The following is a 13001-nucleotide window of genomic DNA, read 5'->3' as shown; positions in this document are numbered from 1 at the left end:
AGGGGACTATATTCTTTGTCCCACTACTCCTCATCTATTTCTTTTTATTGAGATTACAGCCTGCCACAACGTAGGCTATGATGAAATGGACTTGACCCTGGGCCCAAACACATCTCAGTGGTACAAGCAGTTACACTGTAGTGGTCCTCTCTTATGCTTCACCTCATACCTCTCAGCTCACTTCCTTATTCTATTACCTTGGCAACCAGACGCACACTAGTGTAATTTGATGCACTTTGCTGAGCCACACCAATTATTTCTCGCTTTCTGCACCCACCCCCCTCATCCCATTTCTCCATTATCACTATATGGGACACCTGCAGGAACTTGCTAAGTGAATTTGATACATGCACAAACATGGATGGGAAAAGGAATTAACACCCACGGAGTAACCTTTGCCTCATCCCATTCCTCATGAAGATAATTTTCAGGTGTCTTCTATTCAGCTCCACAGAGGGTCCTTGGCATGTTTATGCCCCAGTTGCCCAAAGAAGTGATCAATCAGCTCTCTAACGCATCTTTGACTTGGCTTCCCAAACTCCTTCCCTATTTCATTCTTCCTTGTCTCCCATTCATTCTTGAGATCAACTACCCAAAAAAAACCCACCTCCATGCAAACCCTTGTCTTGGTTTCTGCTTTTGGGACAGCCACTTCATGAGATTTAGTTCATCTCCCCTTTACCATTGAGTCTACATTTTGCCCAAGGTCACATGGTTAAATGCAAGGACACTTGGTGAATGTCTTCAATGCCTCATCACAAAGGTATCTTAACAAGGCACTTATCTTGAAATCTGGACAACTTCAAGATTCACTTCATGTAAGAGTGATTCCACTTTTGAAGGACTTCCTAAAGGCTAGTGAACACAAAGGCTTCCGTGAAGACAAGGGCCTCAGGGTCAGTGACAGCCTCACATTGGATCCTTGGTAAAAACAAGTCAACAGGCCCTAAGCTGTCAATGTTGACAATCTGTTCCAAAATAATCTACCATTATCTTTTCCAAGTACTTACTAAGCTGCACAGCAGTTTTCTGTTTCACTAAAAACAACGTTCTCCATTACACCTTAAAGTCATTTTTCAGCTGAATAGCTGTAAACATAGTTTGCAGAATTCCTATTTCACTATGTGCCTTCTCTTTTTTTCCAAGATTCTACAATTTAAGATATCTTTACTTTGACTGAAACACTGGAATATCTTCTGTCATAACGAGTATTTGGAATATGAATTCTCAGAGGATAGGCATTATAAAGATGTCTTTCATCTTAATACACCCACAGCACCTTGTTAATAGAAGACACCTGAATATTTGTTGAATGAATTTATTTGAGATCTTAGCAGGTCCAGTTGTTGAGTTTCTTCAATATTGATAACTCAGCAATATCTGTCTGGTGGTTGTCAGTCAGGATGGACTAAATTAAGCCCTAATAACACAACTTTATTGTATTAACACACTGAGATTTAGCAGTTTTTTCTTACATTACATGTCCAAAGGACAGCAGGGGAGTTCTGTTCATCAAAGTCACTTAAGGATCTGGAATGAGAGATTTCATCTCAACATATGCTTCTATGATCACACAGGCAAGAAAAGGAAATACGGCAAATTAAAGACTGGCCCTTAAAGTTCCACTCAGAAGTGACATACATCCCTTTGCTCTGGTTTCTTCAGGCAAAGCAAGTCATATAACTAGCTTCAGATTTTATTTTAAACAATGTACTTAGTAGTTTTCACTAGAAAAAAAAAATGTAGCATGAATTTGTAATTACGTATTTTGCCCTGAATTATCTCGGCTCTCTACTTCACTTTAGAAGAGACGTATCAACCTAAAAGCAGAGGTTTATACTGCACAAATAAAGAGTCAAAAACCAAGACAAAGGTATGCAGTTGCAAAATGGCCATTTATTGCCTACAGGGGAAGGAAAGGGAGGGAGAGAAGGGAAGTACACAGGTGCAAGGAAACAAGCATATATTTAGCCCTATACATCATGTGTGAGCAGTAACCAATCTCCAAAATGGAAAAAAAATATTTTGTTATCTGACATAGTAGTTAAGGTTCTTAAGCACCTCCCTTCTGAGCTGCCACAAGATTTAAAAGGCAGGACTGCTTTAAGTCAATGTTCACATTAATGAAAAAATACTACCAACCGTGTCCTTTTGCACGCACACTTTGTACAGTGTCTATTGTGAAAAACATCTCAGCTGAGCAGTTTTGGTCAAGATTCAGACCTCATCAACTGTTTAACTGTAATAAATAGAAAAATAAAGCAGCTGGTGATTTTGTCAAAGAGAATGTGTTCAGTAAGAGTAGAACCACTTTCTCCAGGGATGGCAGAGAGTGTTAAATGGTTAAAACACCTACAGAACCAGTCTATTAAACATTAAACACTAGCAAGCTACAATTACATGGCACTTCATTAAATATTCTAATTTTAAAAAATCTTAGATTTTAAACTGATTACTGAAACATAATAACAAGTTGATTTAGTCCTTGGCTTTTTCTTAGAACAAAAGCAAAGTAAATATACAACCTAAAACAGCAGAATTTGTTTTGGAATAGTATCAGTGGAAACTACCAAGTATTCAGGGAAAAAGTTACTAAAACACCTTGCTTGGTTTTATAGTCATGTGCTTTGCTTTCCAACCATTAGAATTAGATAGTTACAAAAACACTTTATAGGCCACAGAATGACTCAAATGTATGCAAAATAATGAATTCTTTAACTTAATGCCTGGTAATGAAAATAAATGAACCTTTCCCTACTCAAACGATAAATTGAGTGGAAAAGTAGATTGTCCCATGGACAATTAGTTGGCACTTGTTATATAGTTGAAAAAAATCACAACAGAAGATATAAATTAATCCATGGTGAATTTGACCAACACACCCTGGCCCTTATAGAGAGAAAAAGTACATATACACTCTCTTTAAAAAAAAAAAAAAAAAAAAGTCCTCCATACTTCCTCACTCCAGAGACAACAAAGCCAAAGATGAAACATTCAACCTTCTCAAAACATTCTAAGTATTTCTATTGAACTCTGTATCTCAGCTTCTCCAAGATGAAAAAGTTGTTTGCATTTGGACAACTGTACGAATGCCCATAGTGCACATCTCAGTGCTGCTGGTGTTTAAGAAGTATGTCACCCATAACCCTGAACAATTCCAGATCCAGTGTGCAGTAACACAGCCATCCAAATCCCTCCCCTCGAAAAGTTGGCAGAGCACCGCTCAGGAATTTCACAGGTAAGGGAATATATTTTTAGCAAGTTAAGCACAGAGAAAGGACAGTACAGTTTCTAAGTAAATACAAACCCAGATACTGCATCACTTACTGCCTCAAGATTGAAACAAGCAGCAGGATACTAAGTCTGGTAAGAAGCAAAGCCATTGTTTGACATCAATGCTGAACCAATTTTGTGACTTCAGATAACTACAAACTAAATAAAATGTGGTACATATAACAATTGATAGCTTGAAAGAAAATACATCAGTAATTTGAAATTAATACGGAACTGAAATGAGCAAGAAAGGACCACTTCTGAGAGGGTTACCATGATTCTTATGCTTTAGAGTTAAAAGTGACAGACATACAACTGGAAAATTATCTAAATTTTGAGATTGTCCTAACAAAAATAACTAGTAATAGGCACCAAACTAGAGCCTCCGAAAGATTCTGAAAGCTGAGTGGACCACCATGCCAAAAGAGTCATATCACGTGGCATTTGTATATCATTTTCATAATGTGATTTGTTTCGGATGACATACTTCTAAATGTAGTTCAATGCTACCCAGTTTATACAATGTACCATAAAAATTAACATTTAATAAGCACAAATGTCCTTATTTCATATGCTTTGAAAGTGAAAGCTATTTTGCTTAAAAAATATTCCATTACTTCAATGTTCATGTCTGTTGAAAGAAGAACTCAACATGTTTATTTTCCTTTGGTTCCAAGAATAACCCAAGTCTAACCAAATGTATGCCACAAGAAATTGTCAACTGGGTTCATAAAGCTTGGTATTTTCCTGGTATCACCCTATTTCCTGGTGTAGGACCTGTGGTTTAATAGAGACATTTACATTAAAAAAGGTATTTGGTTAAAACAAGAAATATGCATGCTCTTCCTTACCACCTTCCTGGAAAGAATTGCTTAGTTTCTTTCTGTGAATCTTGTTCAAGACATCCTGTAGTATAAATATAAGGGCTGCTTCTTTTTTACCCTCAAGCTTTAAGGTGACACTTATAAAATAAAGGTGAGCATATCACTCTATAAAATGAAAGATGCTCTTGGCATCCTGTTCTTAAACAGATTAGAACTTTGGTAAATAAGACAGGTTAAAGATGTACTAAAATGTTTGAATTTAATTTTGGTGATTACGATGCTATTACAAAATTAGAATTGCCCAAAGCAACCATAGTATAAAAGTTCTCATCTGTCTACAAATTCAAAACTTTAGTTCAAGTTTCTGGCTTCCCTAGTTAATTTGTCTACTTACAATTCACACAGTTCTCCAAACATGATATGACTCAAAGGGAAAGGCGTAAATGAATCTGCTACACATTAGAAAAGTGACCTTTTTTAAAGGGTAGGGCAGGTGGCAAAAAGAATATCTTACCAATGTGACAATTCACATTTCTGTCAAAATGTAAGTATGTATGAGCGCTATTTTGAAAATGTGCCGTAAAGTCTTTGCTTGCTATAAAAACCATTATTTTCCAAAAACTGGTCAGCATATTTTGCAAAGCTATTAAAATACCTCAGAAACAGAATTTAAAAGGTTAGAATCAAATAAGCATTGGGACACAGTTTTATCATTAGAAAATCTAGCCATGTATTATGAATGACATAATGATATGGTTATATGCCTCTGGTTCTTCAAAGAACATATTTAGCCTATTCTTCCCTGTGCTTTCTATACTCTGCTGTTTCATACTAAAAGTATAGATGGCATTAGTGATTTTTAGAAACGCTTGGAAATGCAAATACAAACTTAAATTTTCACCCATTTAACAATATAAACTTAGAATTTTAAAATGGAACACTATATTTGCCCATGTTCCAGTTTTAATGTGCCACATCCTCAATTCTAATATAATCTACCATAGAATCAAGTGATATGAGCCTTAGATATCTTTCAACTTTCTCCCTTGCTTCTCTGTGATTTAATATATAACTTTAAGACACCAAAAAATACGGGCAAATAAGAAACGGAGCTTTTATATTTTTGCCAACTACACTAAAACACAGTGGCTTCTTTAATACATTCACACAGGATGCTAACTAGTAAAATTAAATATCTGCCTATGAATATCAGAAAAGTAATCTGAAAAGAAAGAGCTTGGAACAAGGCAAATGGGAGGGGAGGAAAAGCTGGTCTCAGAACCCATTGTGCCATACCTGACTTCAACATGTGATATTCAAACGAATGTTCACACGCCTTACATCAAAGAAATGAAACAAAAATATTCAGCTATGTTATTATACAAAAATTTTTTTTTACATAAAACATCATAAATCTGCAACAGATTTACTATATCTGAATTCTAAAAAGTTGCCTATAGAATGGTGCTGGGATTCTGTTCTCTGCTTGCTTTTAGGCAGTGCTGTTGCTTAAAAGTTGACACCAGGCACAATATTTTAAAACAAAATCAACAAGCAAGGAGCAGTAGGTGGATCTGAGCCTTTCCCAGATGTCAGGCCTGAGGATGCTGCAATATTCCCCATCAAAATGTGTAAAGCTATGAGGCGGATACTGATGCCTGAGAGAGTGGGTGACTTGACATGCACTTGTATGACTGTAATAATGGCAAACAGTACAGTTTTCTCTTCCTCAAACAATACTGTTTTAGTAAATTTAAAGAACATTCCAGTTCTTAGACAAATATTGAAATATTTAAGTTTTAGAAAAACATGTATCACATTCTGAAAATGCCCAGATTTTATCTTCTGATTAAAATATGCAGCAGCCCAATGGCATAAAGCTTAACTCATTCTGATAACTAGAAAGTATATGAGAATATATATTTTACTTTCATTGAATATATATATGTCATTCACCTCTTCCTTTTGGCTTCTCACTGCCAAAGTTCCAAATGGCATGCGTTTTAACAAGACAATGCTGAGGAAAGCAGCATTTCTGATCATCTGAATTGGCAGCTCAAAACAGATACCACTCCTTTTACAAAGGGAACAGAGGGTGAAGGGTATGTGAAATTTGGGCAGTGGGCTAAAGGGAAACCGTGCACATGAAATTTGGGTTACCATGCCCCAAGTGTGTACCACCCAAAACATAACACAATTACCTACTTCAACAGAGCTACTACCAACATTTACTAAAACCACATTAAAAATACACAGGATAATGAATGGTTTGAAAGAGCGCATTTGAAGCAGAGAGAACCCAATTACACACCTTCCTGCAACAGAGTGCCTCGATCATACACAAAATAAACTTAAGCTGTTTACAACGTTTCCCATTTTTTTATTTTTTCCCTCTACATTTAACTATTAAAAAAGTTTTTTATTAATAAACGGGCTCCTCTGTGGTTCATATACAATCATAAGTGAACTTTAAATTCCATTTTATACAAACATCTCAAAAAATATTGGGAGTGAAGTATGGTAGGAAATATTGCTCACATTGCTAATTAACATGCGTATATGAAAGGAGGAAAATGTTTTGTTAGTGCATATACCTCCAGAGCAGAAAACCCACCCAAAACAAAAGATCTAAAATAAAACATACAGTAGCTGATTACAAAAAAAGGTAATGTCCACAAAATTAAGTTTTTCATGCTATTCTACTTTCCAGTACTATGCTTCAGGTAATCAATTTGCATGGCTAGATGTTGGATACTTGAGGTATATAAGAAGGGAAACCTGCATGTTGAGGAAAATCTGTCATCTTAAGGGTTGTTTCTTCTTGTTTATTCTGGTACTTTAACATTTTTAAAAGAATATTTTATTTACATCAAAATTCACTGAACTACAATGACATTCCAATTATAACAGATGACAAACAACGCCTCTATCACTAGGCACTTTTAAAAGGGAGTTTAGGCTTTACAGAACCCTTCTGATGCAATCCCATGTATGATATGACATCATCCCACCACCCTCGTCCCACTAAAATTACCCTTCTGGGGAAATATTCTCTTATATAGCCTGATTAATTTACTATGGAAGAAATTAGCATAAAATGACCAAAGTAAATGTATCCTTTAAGACCAATAAAACAGTCTAAGATGTCAGGTTTGAAAGAGGAGACAAATTGTGTATATTTAAAACTAATAATTTAAATTTGACCTGTACTTTATATATTAGTGAGACACAAATATAGGCTATTGTCTTTTAAAATTTCATTCGCATAATGGAAAATTTCTTGTTTAATAAAAATATCACATTTTGAGACTAGAAACAGTAAAGTGCATGAAAAGTTTAAAATACAAATTTCAGAAAACTCTTATAGCAGCAAAAAAGCAGAATAAAGAAAAACTTAAAAACACAGACACAACCTTTTCCTGTTACTGTGCCATAATTAACATCAAGTAGCCAACCAATTATTCCCCAGAAAACAGTATCCTGTTCACTGCCTCTTGAGTCACAGATTTTCAACTGGCCCCTCCCTAGGCAAAAATAAGATTCCAACATACCTAAAGGCATCAACAATTGGGAATAAACCAGTAGCTTCTTAATTCAACCCTGACAGACAAAGGAAACAAAGATTAAAAGCATATGATGGCCATTTGGCAGCTAGAGTCAGGACAATGGCCCAAGGTTTTCAACTACTGCCCCAAATGTGTTCCCTCTCTCCCAAATCCTTTGCACTGTCATCTCAAAAAACCCAACAGCCCCATAATCTATGTTGGAAACACATAAAGTATTTGTATGATTTTCCCTATCTGAAACTTTGATCAAGGTCCTTTTATTCAGATTTTAACGTTTGACTATAATGGCAAAAATGATATAGGTCATATAACATCTGTTTTCCTGGTACAACCGAACAGAAAGAAGGTTGAATTGGAATAAGGAAAAATTCATTCTGTGGGCATCCTAAATGTACCGCATTCTATTTTCAAGGTATGTGGCAATATAGATTACTTACTCTTTCTCTATAAATAAACTTGAGAGATAGGCTTAGAATTAATACTTCCAACAAGGTTATATAGAGAGGACAAAAAAAACAAATTGATTCCTTAAAAAAACCCCAAACCAGCATTTGGCCAACAAATTGTCCTGTGGTGTTACATGCTTGATTATGAAAGCATACTGTGCAACCATCTTTAATTTTTCAAATTCTCTTACAACGTGTAGAGGCTATCTCATAGTTTATGTACAGAACGAGCAAATTTAAGTACTCTGTTAATGTGCAAATGACTTGGGAATCCAAAAATTAGTTATAAAGGAAAAAATTCAAGGTTTTCCCTGGAAGGCATATCATCCTTCAGTTTAAAATACTGTATTTATAGTTTTTAAAAATTGCCTTTTATAAAATGGTTGGCTCACTGAAACCACTCAAAAGAAAGTATTTGTTTTGGAAAAACAAATACACTGTTGTTGGGCCTCAAATTGGTAATTTCTCAATTTTGAATGCTGGCTCTTAATACAATATAAAGAAGGTCCAATTTAAAAACACGTTAAATTAAAATTTTGGAAAGAGAGTAATACTTTGGTTCCAGCCCTACTGCCAAATGATACCAATATGCACAAAAATGTACAAAGTCTTACAGCAAACACATAATGAAAGAAACCTGAAGAAGCAGCTTAAGGATGGCCATACTTCACTCCTACATACTTTGATTTACAACTGTACAGGTCCGTAGCAACAGATCCCCGTCTTGGCGGGGCAGTACTCCACTACCTCCGATTAGGCAAGTGAACACCATTGACAAGAGGCAGGAGTGGAGGGTGGAGTTCAAGTTGTGTTAACAGTGAGAAGTGGTCTGAAGGGATGTGAGGGTGTGGACACCCAGTGATGTTGTTCTCAACCAGCCATTGAGGATCTAAAGGCCCCAGGACACCAAGCACGTTCATATGAGTCTTGGAATAGAAAATGTAGTCAATCACGCCCTGGAAAGAGATTGGGGATAGGAAGAAAAGAAAAATTCAAGATACATAAAGAACAATCCATAATTTATAAAAAAAAAAAAAACTGAGTATCTTTTCTTTTGGTACCTGTTGTCTTGACAGTGGGTCAAATAAGGCTCAAATCTTCAATGGGTATTACATGAAATAAAGGTGGCTCAATAGGGTAACACAGCATGCTACTGGAATTATAAATCCTTCCATTTGTGTGTAAGTGATAATTTGAGAAGCTAAACACATTAAATTATGTCCAGTTATCTTTAGAATTGGCCTGCTTGGCTTAGTGAAATCTAACATATCAGTATAAATATAATGGAAACTGTGCTAATCCTATTGGCTATAAGTAGAAAATAAGAATATTTATATAAGCACATACATAGTTAATGGTATTATTTTCAATTATTTGCATATTGAGATATCCAAACACACCTGGCTGAAGCTGTAGTAAACCATGTTTATGGATTTGCTAATCCTAGTTTAGCTTTCCCAGATTTGCTGCATACATACAAAACACTACACAGTTAACTGTCCAATTCTTAATTTAAAACACTCATTTTCACAAATACTAGAATATGTGTAAATTCTGGATTTCCTTCCTGCTTAAGGATAACTCAGCAAAAATCATTCAGCAGGAAGTCATACATAGCAGTTTTATCTCTCAGAGCTAATGACTTGATTAGTCTGACCAGTAAGTCTCAAAACCAGGGGGCTTTTATTATCCCAGGTTGTGTATGCAAGAGAGCAAAATCAAATTTCTTCCTATCTAGTTCCTATTCATATCAAGAAAGCCTGAGTCCAAGTAGGGAGAAATATTTCTACACTGTAAAAACCTATTTACAAATACTATACATGAGTTCCAGCCAATACTTTAAAAGGCATTATAATGAAATGGGCTACTTAAAACACAAAAACTTTTAATGAAAACAGATTTTTATATTGTGAGATTTTGGACACAATCATTTCAGTTTGTTGATTTTCATTTGACCAATATCAAAACACCAAAACCGTTCCTCTTCTAAGAGAGAAGATTCAGGTGCAGTGTCTCATGCCTATAATCCAACCCTTTGGGAGGCGGGGGCAAGAGGATGGCTTAAGCCCAGGACTTCAAGACCAGCCTGGTTAAACATAATGAGACCCAGGTTTTTACGAAAAATTCAAACATTAGCCGGGTGCGGTGGCACGCACCTATAGTCTCAGCTACTTGGGAGGCTGAGGCAGGAGGCTCACTTGAGTCCAGGAGTTTGAGGCTACTTATAATTGTCCCACTGCTTTCCAACCTGGCTGACAAGACTCTGTCTCTTAAAAAAAATAATAGAAAAGCAGCCCTTATCCAACCCTACTTTATCACAAATTAAGGAACTTACATGAGTCCAGGGGACTCCAAGTTTAAATAGTCAAAAAATGATAGGATCATAAGGTATTATCCCTTCATTTTGGTTATTGCCTAGTTTTACAGTGATATTTTAGAAAACGAGTTAACAAGGATCAGGGTAATTTTATTTCTCCTTATGAGACAACTTTTTGCTTCAATTCTAAAATAAAACACATGAAATAATCTCAATTACTTATGTGGAATAAAACCTCCTATAAGGCCAGAACACAGTGGCTCATGCCTGATTCCTGTAATCCCAGCACTTTCAGAGGCCGAGGCGGGCAGCTCACTTGAGGCCAGGAGTTCATTACCAGCCTGGCCAACATGGTGAAACCCCATCTCTACTAAAAATACAAAAAAAAAAAAAAAAAAAAAATAGCTGGGTCTGGGGGCGTGCACCTGTAGTCCCAGCTCCTAGGGAGGTCAAGGCACAAGAACTGCTTGAACCTGGGAGGCAGAGGTTGCAGTTAACTGAGAATACGCCACTGCACTCCAGCCTGGGCAACAAACCCTCCTATATCTTACAACCTTATTAGAGTGCTATCATGCACATCAACTGCTAGAATTCTTTGAAAAGGTAGGCCCCAAGAAAAAAATGTTACACACTCCAGGAAGTAAGATGTTTTTAATTGAACACATGACTTGTAACCATTCTCTTGGTTTGAAATATCCAGAGTAAAAACTCTTATCAAAACCCTTAGCCAGGTTATGTCTGTGAATTCACCCAACGTATTTGTATATATACATCTATGAGGAGGAACCCTAACTTTGATCATAGGCACAAAGGAGGTTACAGACTAATGATTTTTAACCCTTTTGAGTCAGTTTCTTTTTTAAAAGATATAATACTAACAATATGGGAAAATGCACTCTTTATATTAGTAGGGACTATTATTGTATAAGTCTATAGAACTGTATTTGAAAAAAAAGTCAAAACACAACGAAAATTATTAATAGTCTGAGTTACCGTTATGCTAAGCTTTGTTTTTTAAAAGAATGCCAGAAAATTACAATACCAATTTCATAATGTAACAGAAAAGTTTACTATTTGCTATAAAATAAAAGCTGCCCTTCCTTTTATTAAATGATTCAGGCACACCCTCAGATTAGAGGATAAGCGTGGGGTGAGGATCAGCAGCAGGTTTGAATTAAGCTGTTTATTAAACTTACCTGGTCTGAAAGTAATGTTGAAAAAGGAGTAATTCTTCTAATTGTTTTACTCTTCAGTTCATTCCAAATCAGTTTGCAATTAAATGAATCTGAGCTCTAAATACCTCTTTTCTACATTTCTATCTTGTTCAAGGACCAAGAAAGTAAACAAATACTAAGCCAAGAAACAAAATTTAACACCTCTCTGATACAATGGCTCCTCACTAATACAAATGGATCTGTATTTGACGCTGATCACATGGCATTTTATATTTGATGTTACCTATCTTCTTTTACTGATAGATTTCAATATTGGGATAGCATTATAAAATATATATATATAACTGAAAAGTTCACTTTCTGTTACTTGGACTAAGAGCTCAATTCTCTCTACTCACGTGTGCTCTTAGTTTAGTCTCTAGCCGTCTTTACTTCAAATACTATTCTATCCTCTCATCCCATCTATCTATCCAGCCAGCCTATTTATCTTCCCATATATTACTCTCTCCCACCAACTTGTACCTTTATCCTTCTCTCTGATTCTATCTTATACATCCAGACATCAAACCCTCTCTGAGCCAGACATTTCTAGTTCTTTAGCTGTGCTTATTTGAACAACGTAAACGGTTCAATAGGATTTTTGATGCAATTATTAACACAAGATCTTTTGAAGGACCGTCAATAAATAATTTAAACCAATTCAGATGACTGAGGAAGATAGATTAATGTCCTAAATTGTGTTTCTCTGATTTTTTATTTACGGACAAGGAAGCAATAAGCTTTTAAAAAGTCTAGGCTGGGCACAGTGGCTCACACCTGTAATCCCAGTATTTTGGGAAGCTGAGGTGGACAGATTGCTTGAGCCCAGGAGTTCAAGACCAGCCTGGGCAACATGGTGAAACCCTGTCTCTACCAAAACAAAAAACCCTCAAAATACAAAACTTAGCCAGGCATGGTGGCACACACCTGTAGTCCCAGCTACTCAAGAGGCTGAGGTGGAAGGATTGCCTAAGCACAGGAGGGTGAAGCTGCAGTGAATCATGATTGTGCCACTCTAGGTGACAGAGCGAGATACTGTCTAAAAAAAAAAAAAAAAAAAAAAAAGTCTAGACTGGGTGCGGTGGCTCACACCTGTAATCCCAGCACTTTGGGAGGCTGAGGTAGGCAGATGGCTTGAACCCAAGAGTTTGAGGCCAGCATGGGCAACATGGCAAAACCTTGTCTCTACTAAAAATACAAAAAATTAGCCAGGTGTGGTGGTGTGTGCCTGTAATCCCAGCTACCTGGGAGGCAGAGGTAGGAGGATGTCTTGAGCACAGAAGTTTGAGGCTGCAGTGAGCAAAGATCCTGCCACTGCACTCCAGCCTGGGTGACAAACTGAGACCCTATCTCAAAAAAAA

At 36.3% G+C, this 13001-nt stretch overlaps 1 protein-coding gene across 1 annotated transcript in view; it reads right to left on the bottom strand.

Annotated features, from left to right (window-relative positions):
- Nucleotides 1-1876: 1876 nt before the first annotated feature.
- Nucleotides 1877-13001, bottom strand: part of CNOT6L (CCR4-NOT transcription complex subunit 6 like) — a 150681-nt gene continuing 139556 nt past the window's right edge. The window contains exon 15 of the mRNA XM_017876601.1: nt 1877-9065. Coding sequence (XP_017732090.1) covers nt 8853-9065 — 213 coding nt within the window. The 3' untranslated portion in view covers nt 1877-8852. The remainder of the gene's footprint in view (nt 9066-13001) is intronic.

Source organism: Rhinopithecus bieti, unplaced genomic scaffold, assembly GCF_001698545.2.
Source record: "Rhinopithecus bieti isolate Rb0 unplaced genomic scaffold, ASM169854v2 scaffold_8675, whole genome shotgun sequence".
NCBI classification, from domain to species: domain Eukaryota; kingdom Metazoa; phylum Chordata; class Mammalia; order Primates; family Cercopithecidae; genus Rhinopithecus; species Rhinopithecus bieti.
This window is presented reverse-complemented; position numbering and strand designations above follow the sequence as displayed.